Source organism: Lipotes vexillifer, unplaced genomic scaffold, assembly GCF_000442215.2.
Source record: "Lipotes vexillifer unplaced genomic scaffold, Lipotes_vexillifer_v1.1 scaffold935, whole genome shotgun sequence".
Taxonomy (NCBI): domain Eukaryota; kingdom Metazoa; phylum Chordata; class Mammalia; order Artiodactyla; family Lipotidae; genus Lipotes; species Lipotes vexillifer.
The window spans coordinates 2217538-2242760 of NW_006777895.1; the positions used below are offsets into that span (position 1 = coordinate 2217538).

The following is a 25223-nucleotide window of genomic DNA, read 5'->3' on the forward strand; positions in this document are numbered from 1 at the left end:
CCCGTGTCCCCTGCATCGGCAGGCGGACTCTCAACCACTGCGCCACCGGGGAAGCCCCAGATTCCATATTTTTAATGTCTGCTTTGGAGCACACTGGAGTTGATGGCAGTCAGCTAGCTTTGTGAATCTGAGAAAGATTTTTTTCCCTTTATTGAAGCAAAAGAAATAGAAGACACTGACAGAGTGATGCTATACTCAAAATAATTTGTGGATTTTCTAACTTATGTAAATAAATGCCTAAGACTAGGACATTCGATGAATTTATGGATTATTGAAAACTCATTTTTCACTCACACCATTGCTCTTAGGCATTATGCAGGTATTTAAGTTTACTAAAGAAATGACCAGTGAAATCCTTGCTGCTTGCGTCGCAGAGCTGCACTATCTAATCACACTCTGGTTTGGATACTATCTTAGATAAGATGTTCAGTGATTTCCATAGATATGGAGCCCACCGTGCAATCCACCATTGCCATCTCTTAACAAAATCATGTTTGTCTTTTACCATGGCAGAAGAGAAGTACTTTGTGTTTTAGAAATGAAAGGAATAGCTTCTACTATGGAAAGAAGTTACAGTGTTCTTACCAGGGACTGGCAGAATATAAGAAATATATCATCCAGGGCTTCTCTGGTGGCGCAGTGGTTAAGAATCTGCCTGCCAACTCAAGGGACACGGGTTCAAGCCCTGGTCCGGGAAGATCCCACATGCCGCAGAGCAACTAAGCCCATGTGCCACAACTACTGAGCCCATACACCACAACTACTGAGCCCACGTGCCACAACTACTGAAGCCCACATGCCTAGAGCCTGTGCTCGGCAACAGGAGAAGCCACCGCAATGAGAAGCCCATGCACCACAACGAAGAGCAGCCCTTGCTCGCCGCAACTAGAGAAAGCCCTCACACAGCATCGAAGACCCAATGCAGCAGAAAATAAAAATAAATAAGAATTAGAAAAAAAAAAGAAAAGAAATATACAGAAAATCTGTAAAGTCAGACTGTGGGAGAGAGTCTCATGTTCTGCTTGAGAGAGAGCTGACTTCCATAACATGAAGAAAGTATGAGGATATATTAGGAAAAAGCAACCCCGTGTCTTAGTTTGGGATGTGCAGAACTGAGTAATAGAGGGAAGTGCAAAATGAAAGTTGGTCAGGGCTGTGATGTATTGGTGATTGGTAGCAGTAGTTTCTACAGTGTGTTGTTTTTTATTTTTAAAGTCCTCACTAAAGTTAGTGACACCACCAAGAATTCTTGAAGAGCAGAAGAATAATTCAGTTGCTAATTGCTAAAAACTATGTAATATATATTGATTTCTGTAGCAGCATTCCAGTGAAGGAACTTAGTCATAGTAGAATTATTCGCAAAGTGACTGGAAACAGTCCTCATTTCTTCTCAATATTCGTCAATGGCCACAGCTGCCCTACATATTCTAACAAGCCTGTCTTACCCTTGTTAATTTCAAGAAATTTATGAATAGGATCCAAGACTTTGTCACTGAATACCTCATGATCCCCAGGTACCCTAAAGACCCTTACTGAGGAGGATTGGCCAACAAAATCCTTCAGGTTTCTATGATTCAATGTGTTGTTTCATGTTAATTTTAAGAAGCCAGTCCTCTTGAACTACTAATGGAGGAATATCATTTAGGACATTGCCTTATATATGGGAAGTACAAAGTGGTTTTTTATGTCATTTTTTACATTCAAGTAAAACCATCTCCAATTTGTATGAGAACTTGATAAGACAAATAAATATGCATTCCAGATGTTGCTCTGTCTTCATCCACTTTTGCCCAGTGTCAGCTAATGTAGTAAAATTGGAGTAGGAGAACGGATTCCTGGGAGTAAATTTGAGATCAACTAGTGTCTGTCATTAAAACTCCAGATTTGCCATGTTGATTAGTTATATCACTACTCCATCTTGGATAACTAAATCCATCTTAGGTTGGTTGAATTTTTTTTTTTTTTTTTTTTTTTTTTTTTTTTTTTTCACAAAAGAAGGGAAGAAATGCTTTTTCTCCGGCCAGTACAACTTTTGAAAAATGGGATTTCTGGGTGTTTCTTTGTCTGTTAGTATTATTTAGAGATAGCACAATGTTACTTTTAAAAGGTGAATGATTTGTTTGCTAGAGGCTGTTGTAGTTCAGAGTTAGTGTGTTTGTTCTTATTGAGTTTCTATAGTTGTATGCTGTAGTAATTTAGAAAGGAATTAACCAAGGGAAATTTTAGTGTAAGTAAATGATTAATGTAGAAATCCTACTCATCTCGTGTTTATTCTCTGCTACCCCAACACAACAGTGGTGGAGTATAACTTAAACATGATTACATCTGATCAATAGTTCTGATTTTTTTATTTGTTTTGGTCTGGCCAAAAAAAGTTGGAAGAATAAAACTATAAGGAACCACTTCTCTAAAAATATATCTGCTAAATGTACTTGCCATTTAAGTCTTAGACCTGCGTTTGCATTAAGTGCTGGGGAATCCAGTGCGTCCTATACTAGATCTAATTTGAAGAGAACATAAATCAAATTCTGTTACTGACATTTATTTATGGAGGCCTCTTTACTAAGTATGGAGAGTGTACCAGCTTTTTAAGTCATTGCTGTTGTTAATAAATACCATTCGATATTTACTGACTTTTTGAGCAGGTGTTCCTGAATGTTTTTTTAATGATATTACTGTTTAGAATGGGGTCAGCAACTACCACCTTTGGGCCAAATCCAGCTCGCCACCTGTTTTTGTATGTAAAGATTTATTTATGCTCCTCTGTTTATATGTTGTCTATGGCTGCTTTTGTACTACAACAGCTGAGTTGCATAGTTGAGACAGAGAACATATAGCCTGCAAAACCTAGAATTTATACTATCTGGCAATCCACAGGAAAAAGTTTGCCTATTCCTGATCTAGAATAATAAGATAAAACTACATGATTACTGATAGCTTATAAAGATCTAATTAACTGTTAGTCTGCACTTGGTTTCTGGCGTAATCAACCACACATTTATTTATTCAACAAATATTTATTGTTTTTGGTTTTGTTTTTGCGGTACGCGGGCCTCTCACTGTCGTGGCCTCTCCCGTTGCGGAGCACAGGCTCCGGACGCGCAGGCCCAGCGGCCATGGCTCACGGGCCCAGCCGCTCCGCGGCATGTGGGATCCTCCCGGACCGGGGCACGAACCCGTGTCCCCCGCATCGGCAGGCGGACTCTCAACCACTGCGTCACCAGGGAAACCCATCAAATATTTATTGAATGCCTACTATATGTCTGGTTCAGGGGATATACTAGGGAAAAAATAGAATTCTCCATACTCGTGGAATTTACATTCTGGTGAGATGAGACAAACAATACAGAGAAGTAAAATAAGAACTATGGGGATTGTCAAGACTGTGTTGCCTGTAAGAAACAGAACTTAGCACTTGTGAGTACTGACTGCCCCACCATCTTGGTCTATGAAGTATATGAAGCTGTAATATATTCATGTCTCAGTCCATCCACTGTAAGTTACACATTACTAGATGTGTGCTAATTGACCAAAAGTATACATATTAGCCTGTTCTCCCAATTTGTTACATACTAAAATTGTAATGTTTTGTTCATAAAATTGTTTAATTGATGAGTATCTTGATTGAGTTCTTAAAAGCTATTTTTAATTAGAATAATTTCCCTCAAAACCTAACCTAGTGTTAAAATTCTAAGGAAAATATTAGCAAAGAAAATACAGTAGTACATTAGGAAAATAATGCCCCATGACTAAATGAGATTTATTCCAGGAATGCAAGGTTGGTTCAATGTTAACAGCTCCATTAATATGATATGCCATATAAACAAATATAAAGAAAAATATTATTTCCTTTAATAAAATTCAATACCCAATCATGATAAAAAAACACTCAAGGAAATAGCAATTGAAGGACACTTTCTCAACATGGTAAAATGCACATGCCTTAGTTTTAAAGCCAATATCTTATGTAGTGAGGGGAATCATTAGAGACATTTCCACTAAGATAGAAACAAGGCAACGATGACCACTGTCTCCACAGCTATTCAGCAGTGTTCTAGAGACATTAGCCAGTGCAGTTAGACAAGAGAACTCAAAGGCATAAGAATGAGCATAGAAGAAGTAAAACTGTCCTCTGTATAGATGATACAATAGTAAACCTAGAAAACCCCAGAGAATCAATGATAAATTAACTCAAACTATTAAAGAATTCAGTACAGTAGCAGGATATAAAGTTAACATACAAAAAACAGTAGGCTATACACAAGCAATAAACAGAAGACCTACTGGTAGGAAAAAAAAAATCCTATTTGTAATAGCAACAAAGAAGGTGAAATGCACAGGAATAAATTTAACATAAAATGTGCTGCAAAACTTCTATGTACCTGAAAGAAACTAAAGAAGACTTGAACAAATGAAAGCCATCTCCTGTTCTTGAATACCATGAACCCAACAGTCATCAGTTCTCCTTATGTTAATTTATAATATTGGTGTAATCCTAGTAAACATATCAACAAATTATTTTATATAGTTAGGTTGATACTAAACTTCAGATAGAAAAAGCAAACATGCTAAAAAAACATTGAAAAAGGAAAAGCAGGGATGGGAGTTGGGGGAGGACCGGCCTCACTAGACATTAAAACATGCTGTAAGAGTAGACTTTAAAAGGTTCTCATCACAAAAGATAAAATTAGATCCACATCTCTTACCACACAAACAAAAATATTCCCAGTAGATTAAGATGAAAACACATGTGTACGTGAAAAAAACTGAGTTCCTCTTTAACTTTGGTGCAGAGAAAAGCTTTCTCACTATGACTTAGAACCCAAAGACAATAAAAATAAAAATGGATGAGGCACTTCCCTGGTGGCGTAATGGTTAAGAATCCACCTGCCAATGCAGGGGACACGGGTTCGAGCCCTGGTCCGGGAAGATCCCACGTGCCGCGGAGCAACTAAGCCTGTGAGCCACAGCTGCTGAGCCCACGTGACTAGAGCCCGTGCTCCACAACAAGAGAAGTCGCCGCAATGAGAAGCCCACGCCCCGCCACGGAGAGTAGCCCCTGCTCGCCGCGACTAGAGAAAGCCCACATGCAGCAACGAAGACCCAGTGCAGTCAAAGATAAATAAATTAATTTAAAAAAAAAAAAAGAGGAGGGACGTAAATTACTTAAAAAAAAAAAAAAGAGGAGGGACGTAAATTACTTAAAAAAAAAAAAAGGCTGAGTTTGATTACCTTTTTAAAAATTCCATTATAAAAGATACCATAAACAGAAGACAGCTGACAGACTCGGAGACAATATTCACAACTTATGCCACAGACAAAGGGCTAACATCCCTGATATATAAAGAAATATTAAAACTTTCAGGACAAAGGACTAAAAACTCAGGTAGAAAAATGGGGGGAAGACAGGAACAACAGATTCACAAAATATAAAAATAGCCCCCAAACATGAAAAAGTGGTCAAACTCAGAATTAGAGAAATGCAGATTCAAAAATCTCAGATACCATTTCTCACATAAAGACTGGCAAACATTTTTTAAATGACAGCATATTCTGTTAGCAAAGTTACGGAGAGACAGGCCCTTCAGACATTGCTGGTGAGAATGTAAGTCTTTTTGTACATAGGTACATATGTCTTTTTATATAACTGACTCTTTGAACCATAGAAATATTTCACAGACCAACAAATAGCAAAACAGTTAAAGCGTTATGGAGGGAAATTTGAAAATACATAACCTCTTGACCCAGCGATCCCTCTGCAAGGAATTTACCCTAAAGATAGGCCTCCAACAGTACAGAAATGCATATGCAAAAGATTAGAAACAACCTAAATGCCTATACAGAGGAAAGTGGTTGAGTAAACTATGGAACACTCACAAAAAGGAGAGCTATATACCTATTTTTTAAATAAGGAAAATGCTATAAATTGATAGGAGGTACTCTCGGGACATGCTGTTAAGTGAAAAAGCAAAGCTTGAAAGATAACCTAGGATATGCAACTTTTCACATAAGGAAGAAGATAATATAAGGGAATATACAGCTATCTGCTCATTTATGCAAAAAAAATGTGAAAGATAAAGATAAATCAAAAACTAAAGGGGTTGGTTATTTATAGAAGGCAGATGGGAAAAGGGATAGGAAGGAGAAATGGGAAGAAGGTAGCAGGGACGAGGAGGGAGTGACTCCTGGGCATATGTGTTTTTGTGTAGCTCTGACTCTTAGAACCACAGAAATATTTCACATACCCCCTAAATTTGAAAACAGTTAAAACCAATTAGTATGCGAAGGGAACTCAAAATGAAATACAAGCCCTAACAAATGACTCAGTGTTTTTCATAAGGATATAGTCTAGTAATTCTGAAATTACTATGTGTATAGAACAGAGTTGAACAATATGTAAATTGATTTAGATAATGAGAGCTGCTTTTCTTAATGTTGGAGAAAGAACTTATAAATAAGGACAGGGAGAAGGGCAAAATGTACGCTCTAGTTCTGGATTGGAGTTAGCGGTATTTGCATAAACTCATGATTACATGCACACACAAATAAATACTAAGATACAGAGTATATATGTATGCATTAGTGTACATACATATTTCCTACCTCTGTTCACTGAGAGGGCCTAGAAGCAATGAGTCCCCGGGACTAACGCGCAGACCCAATGCCCAGATCTTAGCCTCTGAACACCATCCTCCAATAAAAAGAGATGAGCCTGGAAAATCTTGTGATTCCAAAAATAAGGATTTGAAAAAAATAAAATAAGAATTTGGAACAATTTGAGCAACAAAATAATGGCAAGTTTGGATTTTAATCCACAAGTGTGTGAGTTTTCTGTTCTGTATGACGAATTATCACAAATTTTGCAGCTTAAAACAGCACACATTTAATATCTCACATTTTCTCTAGCCAGGAGACCAGTCACAGCCTCACTGGGTCCTCCTCTCAGGGTCACAAGGCTGTAGTCAGTGTTGGATGGTCTCATTTTCGTCTGGAGGCTCAACTAGGGAATAGTCTGCTTCCGATCTCATTCAGATTGTTAGAAGAATTCATTTCCAGTGGTTGTAGAAGTGAGGCCCTCAGGTTCCAGAGGCTGCCTGTCCTTGCCATGTGGCTCCGTTCACATCATAGAAGCTTACGTCTTCAAGGCCATCAGGAGCCTCCTTCAGCTCAGAGAAGCCCTAAGTCCTCTTTTAACATCAGGCCTACACAGGGCTATCTCCCTTTTGATTTTTTCAAAGTCAACCGGTTAGGGACTTTAATTACATCTGTAAAATCGCTTTAACTTTGCCATATAAAATAATTTTAGGAATGATAGCCCATCGCTTTTGTTATATTCTTTGGCTAGAAGCCAAGTCACAGGTTCTGCCCTCAGTGAAGAGGTGGAGATTACAGAAGAGTGTGACTCATTGGAAGTCGTTCTGTAGTGTGCCTACCACACTGAGTCTGTACGGATACAAACAGTCTAATAAATACATAAACAAGTAGAGGAGAAGAGAGAGTTCTCCCTTGTAGTAGGTTCCCATTAACAAATGTGGAAGGAAAGAGGAAAATAAAGAATCACCGGGCTTCCCTGGTGGCGCAGTGGCTGCTTTCTTTAAAAACTCAGTTTCAATGTTAAAGCCTTCTTGTGAATTTGGTTTGTTTACTATATATGGCAACATTCTCTTTTAAAATAATTACCAAGAGGTTTTACTTACGTCAAACATGTATCATAGGGCTTCCCTGGTGGCGCAGTGGTTGAGAGTCCGCCTGCCGATGCAGGGGACACAGGTTCGTGCCCCGGCCCGCAAAGATCCCACGTGCCGCGGAGCGGCTGGGCCCGTGAGCCATGGCCGCCGAGCCTGCGCGTCCGGAGCCTGTGCTCCGCAACGGGAGAGGCCACAACAGTGAGAGGCCCGCGTACCGCAAAAAAAAAAAAAAAGTATCATAAAAATCCATGGTTTTGGAGGTGTTCAGTCAATTCAGTTGGTCCAAAGGGCTCTAAATTTTCTTCTTTATATGGACAGTGGACAAAAAGGAGTCTTCTATATTACGTTTCTCAGACATGTTTTCTGATTCATCATCTGCTGTGACGGTGCTTATACCTGTGCTAATGGCGGATGAAGTCTTTTTCTTAGTAACTATGCAACTACTGATGGAAAGATAGGGGTTGAAAGCAAATGGAGAATTTTAAACAGTTCGGGCAAGTCTGGCTTTACCATGAAAAGGCTCTTGTTTGTTTCTTTAAAGGGTGGATTTAGTAAATGAGTAGATAGCTCATTGCTTTAGAGATATCTCTCTTAGAATTGCATCAGACAACCAGTAGTGCTGCTTGGGTATGGAAGTATTTTATGAATTCATGAGAGTTCTTACAGCCTTTTTTATTTTTACTTGAAATATTGTATATAAGAGCAGTGCCTGGGGCGTGCATAGTGTAAGTAGTGGTGTCCAGTATTAACGTAGAATTACTGTTTGTTTTTACTGTCATGAGTCTATGAATCCAGTCTGTCATGCAGAAACAATCATTATAATGTAAGCGCTCACTGTCTTACTGCAGCTGATTCCCCAGTGACATTTTAGAAAGTCAGTATTTGGCTGCAGAGTGCTTTAAGTTTCTAAATGGACTGGAGCTTGGGGGCCTTAGGGTATTTCATAGGAACCACATGACCCTTAGTGGACACACAGCAACTTTTGTGTATCTGTAGCCAAGCTGTGGCAGTGTTTACCCTTGAAGTTGTTTTCACCCAAAATGTAAGTGTTTTTTACTTTATATTTAGTTATTTGGTACTAATACTAATTTATTACAGATGTCTAAGAGTAAATGATGAATGGTTAAACAAATTCTTTGCTGTTTGTCTAGGTCTTTTATTATCTAGCTGTGGCTCTAACTCCTACTGGTTTCGCAGCACATTTTTCAGTGCCTATAAATTCAGCTCTTGATTTCCACTTTATCTGAGAACGAAAGTGGCAGTTGTACCCAGCAGCATTCAAATACATTCATAAGTTTTACATTCTTTTCTAAAAGTGAGAAACTAAGCTCCCAAAAACAGTTTGAGAATTTTTTATAGCTGTATTTTAACAACTCTTTATACCTATTATCTAGATAGAAAATCATCTTCCTGCCTCTCTGGCTGTCACAGATACAGCTGTTATTAGAGTTAGTAATGAGGGGGTGGTCCTCAGAGACCATTCTCTTCCTGGTCTGTACTCAGGCTGCCTGGCCTGATAGATACGCCATCAGGTGAAAACACAAGAAGGGGTTGTTTTTTGTGTGAAACACCAGGCTCTGCATCACGACCTTTGCTGAGGTGAATTGGTGGTAATCTTCAGTACATTAATTTCCCTCTCTACTCAATAACTGTGATTCCTCTTAGCAATATACAGAACTATGCAAGAAGTGGGTCCTATGGTGTCAGAGCAGTTCACCTGATCTAGCATGATCACAGACTACCATACCAGAGGGCTATGTAGGGATATATATATGCAGGTATATATGGATATGTATGTATATGTGTGTGTGTCTGTGTCTGTGTGTGTGTGTATTTCTGTCTTTCCAATTTATTTTAGCAAAGGGGGAGGTTAGAAGATAAAAATAGCATGGTCCTCATATGCTTTGTGTATCTGTGGTCATGTTGATGGCAGTGTTTACCCTTCAAGCTGTCACCCAGAATGTAGGTGTTTTTTACTTTATATTTATTTATTTGGTACTAATACTAATTTACTACAGATGTCCAAGAGTAAATGAATGGTTAAACAGTGCTTTGAGGATTATGCTAAATTCAACTGCCATTTTTATTCTATAATACTTTTAGTCTCAGAAATGTATCTAAACTTCTGAGGCAGAAAGTGAGTTGAGATTGTCAGGTGGCTCTGATGATTCTTAAATTTCAAAATCCTGTCTCTAGCCTTCACATGATTCACTGTCTCTCTTTAATTAATAAAATAGTAAATATCTTTTGCTTTAATTCATATTCTCAGATTAAGGACCATTCAATAACAAAGATTTATTAAATATTTGTTATGCTAATGGAGAGATTAAAGGAGTAAAAGACATGATTCCTGGCTTGAGGAGCTTACATTTGAAAAGACAAACAGCAAAAATTAAATAAATGGAAATCAAATAGATGGTAAATATTGCTTCATTAGCAATAAAGATCAAAAGAGATACAGAATAATATTTCTTCTTTAGTGATGATGTACACTATATTTTATAGTAGTCTGTTTTTTAATTGAGATTTTCCTCTAAGTTTTTGTTAAATCTCCGACTCATTATAAAGATTTTTTTAGAAGTCGCTTGATATTACTATACTGAATAAATATTACCAATGAAAAATTGTTGGCCACTCTTCATGCCTTCCCACTTAGAGACTAGTCTAAACTCAGGAGGATGAGTTTAATTCATCAGTCTTGGATTTTGTTAAATGCATTGTCGAAGTGTGTGTCAGGAGATTTCAGCTACAGATTGATTTTTCTGTGAATTTGGGAACTCATACAGTAAGAAACTAAACTTTTCAGGAGGTAATTCGATAAATATATTTAATGCCTGTTTCCTCATTGTTTTACCAAAAATGTGTAAAAATATCACTCTTTGAGCTATATAATTTTCTTTGTGAAGCCATACTTTTGTGAACATGAAGATTAAATTTAACCGTGTCTTGGTTTTGCACAGTTGCAACGTTAATGCAGAGGGTTCCCTATCCCCACTTCCCCTCCTGTGTTTTACAGGCAGTCAGATGCCTCCTCAGCCACCTGGGAGCCAGTCGGAATCCAGTTCTCATCCTGCCTTGAGCCAGTCACCAATGCCACAGGAAAGAGGTTGGTCTTCAATTCATATCTTACATACCTTTGTGTTTTGAGTATATAAGGCTTATATGAATTTGCTTACCTATGCACCTCCTTATAAATAATTTTTCAAAGGATATTATGTTTCCTTATCAGATGAAAGTAATAAATAAGAACCTACATGTAACAATAAATATTGAAAAGAAGGATGCTTTCTTGCAGATTGGGTGGTTTTACCAAAGTGCAGTTCAAGACCCAAAAAATATATATGTCCACATAGAACCATGAAGTATACTTTATACATGACCGTAGTCTGATATTTGATCTAGCTGTGTAAAAATGACTGTTAATGATTCAATTTGGATATTGGTCCTAATGAGGTAAAAAAGTATTGTTAAGTATGTGTGTCTGTTTAGCCGGTTTGATCAGTTACTTGTCCCATGATATTTAACAGTAAAATTTTAAACACAGAGTAAGACCTTGTACTGTAGAATTATAGGATCTTAGAACTGGAGCTGACCTGAAAGATTATAGTCTGTTCACCTCAATTTATGAATAAAGAATATGAGGACCGCAGAGGTTCTGTATGACCTTCCCATTCTCAGAAGCAGGTTAGTGCCAGAGCCAGAGAAAAGAATGTGAGCTATTCCTGAAGCCCTTGAACAATCAGGTTGTCCCACATCTGCAAACTCTGAGCTTTCACTCAGTTCTGCGTGTTGACCCCCATGTTTTTGCCTTGATTGAAGCCTTAGGCCTCCCTTTGTTTGCTTCTGTCTTCTCTCTCCCCTTCAGAAGTAAAGCTACTTTTGTTGATGATGGAGGTGGTGATTTTAATCCAGATTAGCGTAGACTGGGCCTTATAAGCCTGCTGCACCATCTAGTGCTTTGCCAAATCGCTTCCCACTGCCTGTGGGTCAAGGCTCATCTGCCCCACCCCATGGAGACGCCACTTTCCTTCACTCCCCCTCCTCTTTCACACCCGCCCAGAAGACAGAAATTGCTGGCTTCGTAGCTGATACTTAAAGGCTCCTGACCCCTAATGTTTATAATTATTACTGTATGGGTTGTAAAGACGATGATTTGTTTCTAATTAGAATTATAAAGTTTCAGTTATTTTACATATTAAAAACTCAGCAATGTGTTATTTAAAAATAATACCAGTGAAAAGATGAATTAGCCTTATCTATATATCATTCGTGTTAAAATGAATGTTTAGTAAGAATAAAATGAAATGTTAATTTCTAATACCTTTACATATTTAACTTTATTATAATTTAATGTATAATTAATACTTTAATTCCCTTATCAAAATACTACAATATGTCTTAATAATGGAATAGTTCATGGTTTTTAAACTTTAGGGTGCACAAGAATCACCTGGAGAACTTGTCACACTAGATTGCTAGGCCACACCCGCAGGTTTCTGATTCAGTAGGTCTGAGGTGTGGAGCGCTCAACAGTCTGCATTTCTGACAAGTTCCCAGGTATTGCTCATATGCTGCTGATCTGAGGACCGTACTTGGGCAACCCCTGCCTCATAACGATGCTATAATATGTTTTAATAGTTGTGTGATGTGTGTATTTGTTTCTCTAAACTTTCCACTGTGGCCTCCTGTGAATTAGTCTTGCATCTCACATCCTCTCTATCAATTGCTTGTCCTGTGTTAACTCCTCATATGGCTCTGGTTGTCTAGAAGACGTTACAGACGTTCATGGAGAGAGCACTAAAGCCAAGCCAGGGGGAATTCTCCCCAAACTCCTTTTCTTGGCCGTGGGTTCTACCTACCTTGTGTGGCTCGGTCAAGGAAGTGAAGAAAAAAGGATAAAAGAAATTATCCTACACTGAAAGCCCGCTCAGGCCAGACCCAGAGCTAAAATGAAGATTTTTGTTATTTAATCTTCACCATATCCCTGAAGCATCATTCCTACTGCGAGAATTCTGCTAATTTTTCAAGGATCAAAAGATAAAAGATACCTTATTTGGAAGCCCTACAGTTCTAACCTTTACTGCTAAGAACTAAAAAAGAGAACCCCCCTCCACATCCTCCAGTGTCTTTCCAACCCCTTCCTCCTGATAAATGTTTAAGGAATTTTAAAATGTAGAAAACCAAATATGAAGGACGAGATGACAGGAAATGTAGTTAAATCAAACTTTTAACTTCATACATTTGCAAAAGGCAAAATTGAGGATGTTCCTCTGGTGTCACTGTATGGAAACCACTATGTTGATATGTTTGGGTTTTTTTCTCCCCTCTTATGTATAGTGCAGTTTTGGTAACTAGTAGTGGATACATAACAATTGGGCTAATATAATGACCATTTCCTTCAAATAGCAAAAATGAGTTTTATGATTTGCTAAATCTGAATTGATTTTTATGAACCTATTCCTCAAACTTCCCCTGAGACTGTGCTGCCTGCACCATGTGCATCCCTTGTGTGCCTTTTGTTGGTTAGACAACCCCTGAGAAGGAAAACTTATTTAAAAATGGCTGTTGGATGATACTTTGCCATGCGTGAGTTAAATTTCCTCTAAAATTGGGTAGCAAGTACGTTTTTAAAAAATGGCTTTGTTATTTGTTAAAATCTAGGAAGAAACGTTAGCTCCTACCTAACGACACTTGATCAGATATCTTAATGGCAAATGACACGAATATTTTAATGATTTGATACAATAATGAAAACCTTTTCCTTGTTTTACTGTCATTTGGTATATGTACCAACAGTATATATAGTGCAAAATAAATCTAAGAAAACCGTTGCTAGAAAATTCCCCAGTGTTGATTCCCATGTATTGAAAAGTAATTTAACTTCATTTATACCTTTACAGTTTGTATATCTGCCCCCTCCCCTTATTTAAGGAAGTAATGAAAGAAGCAGAGAGGAAAAAAAATACATTGGTGAGTTAGCATCTTATTTTTAAAAACGTATTCTTTCTCAGAAACCATGGACCTTGATAGACAAGATAACATAGCTTCTGTACTGCTGAGTGCTAAAATAACCAAGTTAAACACTTCCTTTTACACTTGCTTCGTTTTAAGAAGTAAGATTATAAGAGAGTAAGATTCCACAATTAAACACATTTTCTTTAAGGTACCCACAGGAGATAGATTTTCTTTAATGGTAGAGCATCTAGAAACACACTTGCCCAGAGACAACTGCACAAAACAGGAGATGCAGCCTACTTTCCTTTGGAGATGCAGTTTTCTGGGTCGTCTCCAAAGTCCTCGTGGGGGACAGCAGTGCTGACAAACTGCCCTGGAGCTAGGTTCCTGCAGGCTCAAGCAGCTGATCTCTTGCTCTGCTGTCATTCCTTTGTGTTTGGTCTTTGTATCCCCACTCAGGAAGAATATTCATTAATAAACTACATACCCTGTTTAGGAGAATTTTGCAAATCGGAGGCTGTCCTGGGGTCTGAAGAGCACTGACAACAGCCAGGCCATGCCGTCTCCCCGAGGTTGGGCGCAGAGTCCGTGCCCTGTCCAGATCCCAGGCCCTGCAGTGCCCACCCCCCTCTTCAGCTCAACACCCTCTTCACCTGGTGGTTCTGGTGTCGAGTGTGTCAAAGGACATCAGTCACAAATTCATTTCCCCACATTGTACGTAGGTGAAAATAACTGAGTTTCTGTAGTTTTCTGTTCTCCATCTATGAAGGTATATGTGGATATGGTCTTCATAAGATACAAAAAGGAGGGAGACACTTGGGATGTTTATTGGCTGCTTTATTCTTCTGTAGTATTGTCTCTACATTTCATGTACTTTCCAATATAAAACTTGATTTAGTACTCTCCTGTTTGCATATTATGTGGTGCTTCTTACTGACTGAATAAAGAAAATTAGTTCAGATACTTTGGTTTTACCTTCTTCATTACTGATAGAAGTTTTGGGTTTGCTTTTTTTTTAAAAAAGGTCAAAACTTCAGTTTAGTATTCTGTAACACATTTGCCATTGGTTTTTATTTTAAACCACATCTTTTCTCTGTAGACCTCATATAACAACATACAGAATTGCTATTAAAGCATCTCACGCAGAAAATCAAATACAGTACTGTGAATTATGTGAACTAAGGCAATGGAGGAACAGTTAGGATAACCCTAAAATACTGAACAAGAAAATTGTAGCTTGTTTCTTGTTTTACAAGAAAATTGTAGCTAACATGTGTAGATTAGCTTTATCCTTCTTATTCTTTAGCATATATATCTTAAAATTTGAAAAGAGCAATAGGAAATGGCTTATTAGTGGGTTGCCCTGTTTTCCAAGAGGACTTGGAGGGAGTGTGGAACAATTATCTGAGTAGATAAATAAGCATAATTATTATTAACATCAAAATGATTACATTTTTAACCCCTGTAAAATGCTAAGCTTCATGAAACTAGCAAATGCCCTTCTAGTTTATTGGATTAGCAATTAGGTGAAAATGTTTCAAGAAGGCTTATTTATTTGGACAGATGTAGAGGGGTTCAGAATTAATTTTTTGAAAAGCTTTTAATTGAATTCCCTTTTAATTTTCACAGTGGTGTCTAGTTAAATATTCATTTTAATGCTAGTGGTTTTCTGAAGGTCTGAACTAGATCTGGATTCTCAAAATCAACATAGGTTATTTAACCCTTTTCATCTAGTGTGCCAGCGGGGACTTCCTTAGTGTAATCCCATAGTATTTGAATAATTAGAAGGTAGTAATGAGTATTTAATTAGTCCTTGAGATATGCTGAAAGCAGAACCACTAAGAACTTTCCCTTTTGGACATGGATTGCAAGCAGAACTGATGCTGCTACCGGACTGTGATGTGCTAGAAAATGTATTCTATCACTGGAGGCACTTCTTTGGCACCATTCCGTGACCGTCAGATCTGTACGGAGTGCATCCTGGGTGAAATCTTCCAGAATTACTGAGTTCCCCAACCCCCAGCCTTTATTCTTGTCCAGCCACATGACAACCTTTTCTTCCTCTCAGCTGTTTAAACAGAGTAGTAGTCAAAGTATACAGGCTTCCTGTAGCTAATTGAGAATCAACTGTTACTGTATCAGTGGTGCCCAAATTAGACAAGCTAGACAAGTTGTGTATTTGCTCTATAGTTGCAGGACAAGGAAAAAATAACAAAATTTTGCAGTTTCACATATCTCAAGTATTTAATCCAGCCAAACTTAGTCCTTGACAGCTGTACGTCAAGTGAACCACAAAATTCTCATCTTTGGAATCTGATATTCAGTGATATTTACCAGTAGCTCCAGTTTTATAAATACAAACAGTGCCGTTATCCAGAAAAAGTGTGTAGCAGATGGGGTGAGCTCAGGCATTTAGATGTTCTTTTTGTGTGCTACCATGAGAAGGTGAATCAGAATCTGTACTTCAAAAATTGTAAAGCAATTATACCCCAATAAAGATGTTAAAAAAAAAAGTATAAGGTTTCAAACGTACATATTTTATGTAGACTGATTGAATAGAATATGTCTTCATTATTCTTATATATTTTTCTTCTGCTATTAATCCCAAATGTTAACTGCCTTGGCATAATTTTATTCCCTCTTTAATGAGGTATGTTAGCTTCTTTTCAGCATCTGAATAGAATTCCTTATTAAATTTCTAGGCACATTCTATTTGCTGAGGGCAAGTCTCTCTCTTACTTTGTAATGCCAAGGGCAAGAAAGAGATCTCTTAAAATAAATCCAGTGTCTTACTGTAGCTTAGACTGAACTCTTGAGGGCCAGAACTGAATCTCGTTTATGTTCTGCATCCCTCTGTCTACAACAGCACCTCCTATATAATAGGTGTTCAGCAAAGATAGAGCTGGACAACAGAAGGTAATTCAGCCTTCACAGCCATTCAGAAGTGTCAAATCTTTTCAGAGCACGGAACAACCAAAGAACAAAATATGTCTTGTTCTGAAATTAAGAAAGCTTACCATATTGATATGTCTTCTTTCAGTTTTCCCATTATACGTCATTTGCTGTAGCGTAGAGTGTTTCTCTCTCTTGCACCAGATTAAAGCTACCACTTCTGTCTTCCATTCTTCCCAGGTATATTTCTACAACCATACAGACCCGAAGTCAGTCTGAGCTGGGGTGCTCGCACCTGGAGCCTTGCACTAAGTGAATTGTCCGGGGGCCAGCCATGCTCTTTATAACCCAGGAATATTTAGATGGAAATAAGTAAAACTTTGGGAAAAAAATTTTAATGCTACTAGCTTATTTCCTACTGATAGCTACACCAAAAACCAGTTTTGAAATTTTAAAAATTATTTTTGATCTTCTTAATTGACCTAACTCAGTTGTTGAGAACAGATTAGCCAGTAAGTATAGAAATGGAGACCACCGAGATGATTGTTCAGGACTTGGAAGTAGGATTTTTTTTTTTTTCTGTTTCTGCAAACTACAGAAATTATTTTGTTGCTTTCTATGAGCTTCTCAGTTTTAAGTATGACAGTCAGTCTGCAGATGCTGAGATGTTTCACAGGGTAGGTATACTGGTTGTCCGAAAATGGTCTCCTAATCTACCTTTCTAATTGTTCTTGCATATAAAGGTGTTCTTATCATTTATATTATGAGCATACTAAATATAAAAAGATGCTGCCTTTCAGGACAAGGGTATTGTCAAAGAGAAAATAGATGTCTTTCCTCAAGCATTGTCACGTAAACATAGTAGATCAACGTGTTAAGGCATTAACGATAGTCTGCCCCCACCCCCAGATGCAATTAATTTAGCCTCTGCTCTTAATTGAGGATCCTTTTTTATAATCAGTGACAGATGAAAATAAACTCAAATGGGAGGTACTATACAAGAGAGAATATCTACAAAGCTGTTTCTAATTTCTTCAGCCCCAGAACTCTACCTCTGGGCTGGATTGTGGACCAAGCCGAACTAGTCAGTAATGAAGGGAATAACAGTACAGGAATTGTATTAGGGTTAGTGTTGAATTCCTATTAAGTCTACTATCCAGAGATCTGTTCACCAAAGAGCTCAGAAGACAAGTATCACATACAATAAAAGTCGATTTATATTCATTGAAGAATCATCAGTCTCAATTTTAGAATATTTTAAAAGAAGCAAAGTTTTGTTACTTTTGTTTGTGCAGTAATTTTTTTTAATTGCCAGTCAAAGCTTGCTTTTAATAGTTAACACTCATTTGTAATTGGCTCATTATTCTTCAGTGAAAGTATTTGAGAATATCTGGATCTTAGGTAAATTCGGCGTTGTGTATTGCGTGCACTTATTTCTAAAAACATGTTTTCTCCTGTGCTTTTTGGGTCTGTTACCTCAGTGAAAGACTGCTGTCTGCCTCGTTTCTCAAGCCAGAAAGCTAGAAGGCATCCTTGATGTCTTTTTCTCTCCCATCTGCCCTACACTAGGCCCATTCTGCGACCTCCACCCCTGGGTTGTTTCTCACAGGTCCCCCTTTCTTGGCTTTCACTGTCACGACCCCTGCCCAGGCCACCGAGGCATCATCCGCACCTCCCAACCACTCTTCCTGTCTCAGCTTTGTTCCCGTCCATTCCACTTCCATGCTGCATCCAGAATGGTCTTTCCAGAAGACTGGTGAGATCATGTCATTCCCTTCATAAAAGCCTTGAAGAGCTTGCCGTTGCCTTCGGCGAAAGGCTTTACTGATGCACTTGGTTACTAGGCCCCTTCTCATCCCTTTCAGCCTCCCTTTCTGGTCTCGCTCCCATCACACCACTGCCTCACAGTCTCCAGCTACACTGAGTCCCTTCTGGGATCTTCATGTAAGCTCCTCTCCGACCCTTTTGCCACCCACCCACTCCTCAACCCCCACCCCACCCCATGCCTTGCCCATCTTTACTCACCCTTCATGTCCTCCGAACAGCCTGGCACCTGTTAGGTCCCTGAGTCCAGTCCGCATTTACCGAGAGAACAAAGAACAAAGGCCTGCCCCACAGGCCAGGCACCGTCCCACCCAGGCTGGCGGTACTCAGGACCCCTTGCTGGGGTTACCAGTGGAGTTCTCTCCCAGCGAGAGCTCTGTGAGGACCATGTGGCCTTGTTCAGTGTCAGAGCTCCAGTGCCTCTTACAGTACATTCTTTTCCTCATCTTAATCTTTAGGCAGTTTGGAACCAAAAAATTTGCATTTAGGTGCAGACTTATCACTAACTGGTTTTGTGACCTTGGACGGTTAATTAAATCTCTGCTTCCTCATTTGTAAATTGGAGATCAGAGCATCCTGTGGATATGTCGTATGGATCGAATGCAACCTCGTATCCAAAAGTTATATATTGCAAAGCACTGTGCAAATATTGATAATAAGCGTTAAGCATCAGGCACAGATGACTCGGGTGAGACCTGGGTCGAAAGCCTTAAAAGGTGGTTTCTTTGCTTCTTCCAGCACATAGTGTCATACACAGTTGGCTTTGCCCTCAGCACTGAAGCGGACTTTTGCAGCTAAAACTCCAAAGAATTGTACAAGGGAAGGCCGGATATTTTGCCCCCATCTGCCATCTGGGTAATTAGTCTGATCCCTCCCCTGACTCTCATTTTCCTGATGATGGATGATGTCCGTAGCCGAGAGGGCTTTGTGGGCGTGGATGGGGAGAACTTAGATGCTGTCGTCTGTGCCTCCGAATATAGGGCGCTGTAGTGGCAGGGAAGGAAGAGGGAGCGATTCTGCCAGTTAACCTGAGAGCACAGCTGGGAGAACACTGGGGGGCCCGGGTTACAGCCTTGAATGGGTCATTAGTTTCTGTCTTCCTCAGAGCAGTTCATGTTGTGAAGAGAAGCAGGCAGGCAAATAAACACTGAAGATATTAAAATGTAACAAGAATATTCTTTAAAATCTATTTTTCTCTCCAAATGGGAATCTGACACCTATTTGTGATGAGAAATCACTCTGTGTTTATAGTCGGAGACTCCCTGCTAAGGTGGTACAGCGTGTGACCATTATTTCACACATGTGGAGAAACATCTTTTATTGAACTGCCTTGAAGAAACAAGGCAGTTATTCTGTGAATTTTTAACAGATGCCAACATGACAATAAATTGTCCACGTGCCAAAGGAAAAACGCGCCTTGCTTTTTGGTGGCTTATGGAACCCTGGGTGTTTTGTGGGTGTCCTGATGGCGCTGGAGCTCTGCCACCCGAAGAGGCACCTCTGACGAAGGAATCACATTTGCGTGTAGTTGGTACTGCACCCGCTTGCTCTCCTGCAGTAGCCTGAGCACTCTGGCTCTTTCTTTGCTGTGCTCTCTTTCATGGGTGGCATGAACCATGATTTGGGCCTTGTGCTTAACGTTGCTTTTTCTAACGGGATTTAAGGTCTCCAGTGATGATGTTGCAGAGTTTGTTGTCTTGCACGAAGAGGGAAAGGATATACAGTTGGAGGCTCAGGTCCATGTTAAAATGCCTTCCAGTTTAATTTTCTGAAATTCCCTGTGTTTGCTCCATTATTTATTTGACTTTCTTTCTAAATCAGTTTTGTAACAGCCTTCAACTTAGGGATGCATTTTCATTGGATGATCCTTTAACCCATCAGTGACTCTTCTGGAGTTGTGATAGCCTGTCATTGCTTATTTGGATTCATGGAGCTTTCCTCTGTATTTTTCTATGTAGCATCTCCTCCAGATAGGCCTTAAGGCCTGAGTATAATTTCATTCTATTTTTGAGAATTTTTAAAGTACTTCTAAAGATAAGCTGTATCTCTGTCTTTCCAGTGAAGAGTTTTTCTTCATTCATACTGTGTAAAAGCATTCTGTATTCATTTCATCCCTTATATGGAAAACGTGATTTGTTTATAATGACTACATAAATCAGTTGCTTGAAAAAATTTTTTTGATCTGCTAAGGTTTAGATAGTCACAGTGGATTTTTCTTTTCTCTAAGAATTTTCTTTTTTTCAAATAAGAGAATCACATAGCATTTTTTAAAATATTAAGTGGAAAAATACCCACTTAATAAACCACAAATAGTATGGTGTTGAATTAAACATTTAAAAGGTCTTGAAAACTCACTTATCTGATAATAACATAGGTAGACGTTTTAGAAATGCCAATTCTCTGCTCGGCCAGTTTTCTAAGATTTCAAGATAGCCATGTGTTTTCTTCAAAACACATTAAGAAAAAGCAAAGCATCTTTGGCTTAATTAGTCTTTAATACTGGCCTCTGTATAAAGATTGAAGTAACATTTTCCCTAGACTTAACATGACTTACACTGCCATGTGCAATATTTAGAATAGATGGTTTGTCTAGGAATTTTCCATTGATTAATAATATAAATATTTGTAGGGGAATGACGCTAATGAAAACCATTCTCAACCTGCAGAGACTGAATGACTCCAGATGAGGTCCTGCCTTCAGCTATTGGATACATGGAAAATGGCATTCAGAAAATTATCAAACCGTGGGGACTTCCCTAGTGGGTCCAGGGGTTAAGACTCCGTGCTTCCAGTGTAGGGAGCACGGGTTTGATCCTTGGTCAGGGAACTAGGGTCCCACATGCTATGTGGCACAGCCAGAAAGTTAAAAAAAAAAAATTATCAAGTTGTAATTAAATATCTAAGTGAACCCATGTGCCTTTGGAATAAACTTTAGGACAAGTTGTAAATCTCTTACTAGGTGGTGGAAACGAGCCTGGCCAAGATGGGGCCTTTATCACATGAGCTCCGGAGCTCCTTGACAAGCCCCCAGCAGAAGAGCAGTACGCCCTGACGCTTGGACGAGGTCTCGGGGGTTTTCCTTCATAACCAGAAAGAGAAAAGTCTTATTTCAGACTCTGGTGTCCCTTCAGACCCCACAAAAAACCCTAATGGATTGATTCATCCTTGCATAAATGTATATCAAGCTAGTGATTATCATACGTGCTCGTGATCCAGTAACAAACAGAAATCAACATCCTTGCTCTTTATATTGAGTCTGTTCAGGCACTTGATAGGACTCATATCTATTCCTGTGTATCTGTCTACCTTTCTTCTCTTCCTTCTCCGCCCTCCTTCTGCTCCCCAGTCCCGCTCTCCCTCTCTTAATAGGCAAACTCCGGGGACTCTGCAGGATTGGGAAGGATGTACACTGAGTCTCACGCCGCTCAGAGCTAAGCAGTACTAGAGTTGTTGGTTAAGTGGCCGAGCCAAGTAACGTGGGCAGCCAGTTATTTCTGGAACTAGCTGTCAGGGAAAGGACACTGGTTTCTGGATAGTCCGCTGAGTGAGGAACGCTACCCATCAGCTATAACTGGCTCTGGTGGAGGAGGTGCAGAGCTGGCAGGCCAGCACAGTGACACAGAGCTGTGTGCTACCTGGGGAAAGGCACCAAGCCATTTGCCAGGAGGCCACAGGGTGCGGCATTTATCACCCGGTGAATTCAGCACGGTCCAGGGATGTGCAGCACTTCCTGACTTTGCCGCAGTGAATGGCTTGAAGGGGAGCCTGGCAAGGGAGGCTAGTTTGAAAACTTGGAGTCATTCAGCTGGGAAATAAATGGTGGGTTGTATTAAAAATAATTGCGAATTTAAAAAATAATAATAATATGAATAATAATACCTGTCACTTATTGAGCCTCTGCTCTGTGTGCAGGCACTGAGCTGTACGCTTTACATAACATTTTCTCATTTACTCTTATGAGGTGGGCTCCGTTGTCATCCACCTTTCTCAGAGAAGGAAACTGAGGCTTCACTGTTAACTAACTTGCCTGAAGTCACCTAACCATAAGTGGTGAAGCTAAAATTTGAATTTGCAGTGACCGTGGAGACGGACAGAGTGAATACACATGGCAGATATTTAGGTGATAGAAATAACGGTGCTTCTGGCCCACTAGGCCATTAGCTGTCAGTGGTTCTTTTTTTGAGGGAAGGGGGATCTCTCCCCTTATTTTCTTTTTATTTTTTTATTTATTTTATTTATTTACTTTTGGCTGCATTGGGTCTTCATTGCCACCCGCAGGCTTTGTCTAGTTGCGGCAAGTGGAGGCTACTGTTCATTGTGGTGCGCTCATTGCGGTGGCTTCTCTTGTGGAGCACGGGCTCTAGGCACGCGGGCTCAGCAGTTGTGGCTCACGGGCTTAGTTGCTCCGCGGCATGTGGGATCTTCCCGAACCAGGGCTCGAACCCGTGTCCCCGGCATTGGCAGGTGGATTCTTAACCACTGCGCCACCAGGGAAGCCCTCGGTTGTTCTTTTTTTGAATAGCTGTCCTCCTTTCCCCAGAAATGATTACTTGTATATACTCACTCTGAAACAAGGAGCCAGACCATCACAGTTATTAAGCTGTTTTCCCAGAGTAACAGTAAATGGGTTCTGAATGAAGATGTTTTCTTATTCATTAAACACCTGTGCTATTTGGTTCCAGTTCTCTGCCAGTCACTTTGCATGGTCCTGAGGAGTCAGATGCGAAGAGAGTGTGTTTTTTAAAGCCTCAGTGCTCACAATCTGGGGGGAGATAGTCACCCCAGCAAATGATGGCAGTGTGACAACTGCTCTGTCTCAGCTAACATACAGCATATGAAAGTGTCTGCTTTTCTGGAAGGCCAGGGAATGCCATGGAAGCAGCAGGAGACAGAGCCAGGAAGGATAGGAGCACGTCAGTGTCGTGGAGGCAGACGGCGCTCTGAGCACACTGTGAACCAGTGTCCGGTAGAGGACACAATCTAGCATTCTGTTCCCAAACTGCGCCGCTCAGTCGTGCGTTTTTTCAGTGAAAAAAAATATATAAAATATCAGAGAACATTGCATATAATCAGTGTAGAAATTGTTTTGTGAAGAGTACAGTGTGTGTGTGAATACTGAATGTGAATATATAAACACGTGCATACTCACATATACACATTGAATCATGGTATACAATATATTTCTTTACTATGGATTGCGGTTAAAAAAAAAAAGTTTGAAAGTGGTTTCAACGAATTAACCTCTGTGAGCCTCAGTGTCTTCATAGTTGTTTTGAAGTTTAAAAGGACAAGTAATGAACAAAGCCATTAGCACATAATATCTGCTCATTAAATGTCAACTGTTGTTATTAGATCAGTGAATAGCCCATTACCAGGAACATGAGAGGTAGTCAATAAATAATTGTTAAGTGAGTGAATATGCGAAGATTTACAGGTCGAAAGCAACCTGATGCCTGCAGGGAGGTAAAAGTGGGAGTGATCGAATCAGAGTGGGGTCGCCATGATGACCATGTAGCCATGATGGGGAAATAGGTCAGGTCACATTTTGAAGAGACTTGATTGCTGGGCTGATAAGTTTGGCTTCATTCTGTTAAGGAGTCAAGAGTCATTGACTAGTTTTTTTGAACAAACACTGTTGAACATCTCTGGAGGGATGAGAAAGGTCCGAATTCAGAGCATGAAGTGGAGGCCCTGCCTTGGATGCAAGGAAGAGATTTCCTTCTGAAAGTAGGAAAATCCATAAAGATGGGACGTGGATGTCAGTGTCTGTAGGTGAGAGGGCAGGCCGTTGTAGAGGGGTGATACTGCCTTTTCCTGTGGTTTCTTTACACTTAGCAGCAGAATTAGGGGAAGGCTTCAAGAAAGGGATTGTAAATGCTAAACTAACCATTCACAAGACCTGACCAAACAAAAGGGTGCCCAGTGACCACTAGGATTCAGCTGAAAGCAGGAGCTTTGGCTTCCGAGAATATACGTTGTGGCACCACTTCACCAGTCAGACATAGTCTTAGTCTTACTCGGACCTAGTTTGATTTACTTGCATCCTACCTTCAGCTAAGGTCTCAGCTTAAATAGGACTTCTTTGGGGAAACTTCATTGTCCCTAGTCTAAGTTGGGCCCTCCTCTTATACCCTCAGAGTTCCTGTACTTCTGTTTTTTTATACTCATACTTAACTTTTAGTTGTTTATTAGATGGCTGTCTCTGCCACTAGAATGTGAGGTCCACGAGGGCAGACACTGTTTTGCTCATGGTTTACATCCTCAGCACCTAGGATGCTGCCTGGAATCTCGTTCGGTTGCTCTGTGACTTTAGTTTATCATTTTTCCCTGTTGATAGGTTTTCTTTTCTTTCTTTCTTTCTTTTTTTTTTAAGATTTTTGTTTTTTGATGAGGGCCATTTTTTTAAGTCTTTATTGAATTTGTTACAATATTGCTTCTGTTTTATATTTTGTTTTTTTTGGCCACGAGGCATGTGGGATCTTAGCTTCTCAACCAGGGGTCGAACCTGCACCCCTTGCATTAGAAGGCGAAGTCTTAACCACTGGACTACCAGGGAAGTCCCCAGGTTTTATTTTCTACTCAACTAAATGGTAATTCTTCAAGGACAAGGATCATATCGTTTACTTTTTTTTTTTTAATGCTCTCTTATTCTTACCACAGCTCCATGAATGCCAGAGTAAACTTGGGGCATGCTGATAGAAGATTTGTGTATCATTATTGTGGATTGAGTTACCAGTATGATAGCTTAGATCAGAACTCACACAGTGAATGAAGAGCTTGTAGCATCACTAAAAAGGCAATAGTAATGGGCTTCCCTGGTGGCGCAGTGCTTGAGAGTCCGCCTGCCGATGCAGGAGACGCGGG

General features: G+C 39.6%; 1 protein-coding gene across 1 annotated transcript in view; it reads left to right on the forward strand.

The window, feature by feature from the left end:
• The window catches only part of ARID1B (AT-rich interaction domain 1B), a 420200-nt gene that overhangs the window by 315847 nt on the left and 79130 nt on the right, over window positions 1-25223 (forward strand). The window contains exon 7 of the mRNA XM_007451356.1: window positions 10705-10794. Within this exon, the coding sequence (XP_007451418.1) occupies window positions 10705-10794 (90 nt within the window). The remainder of the gene's footprint in view (window positions 1-10704; window positions 10795-25223) is intronic.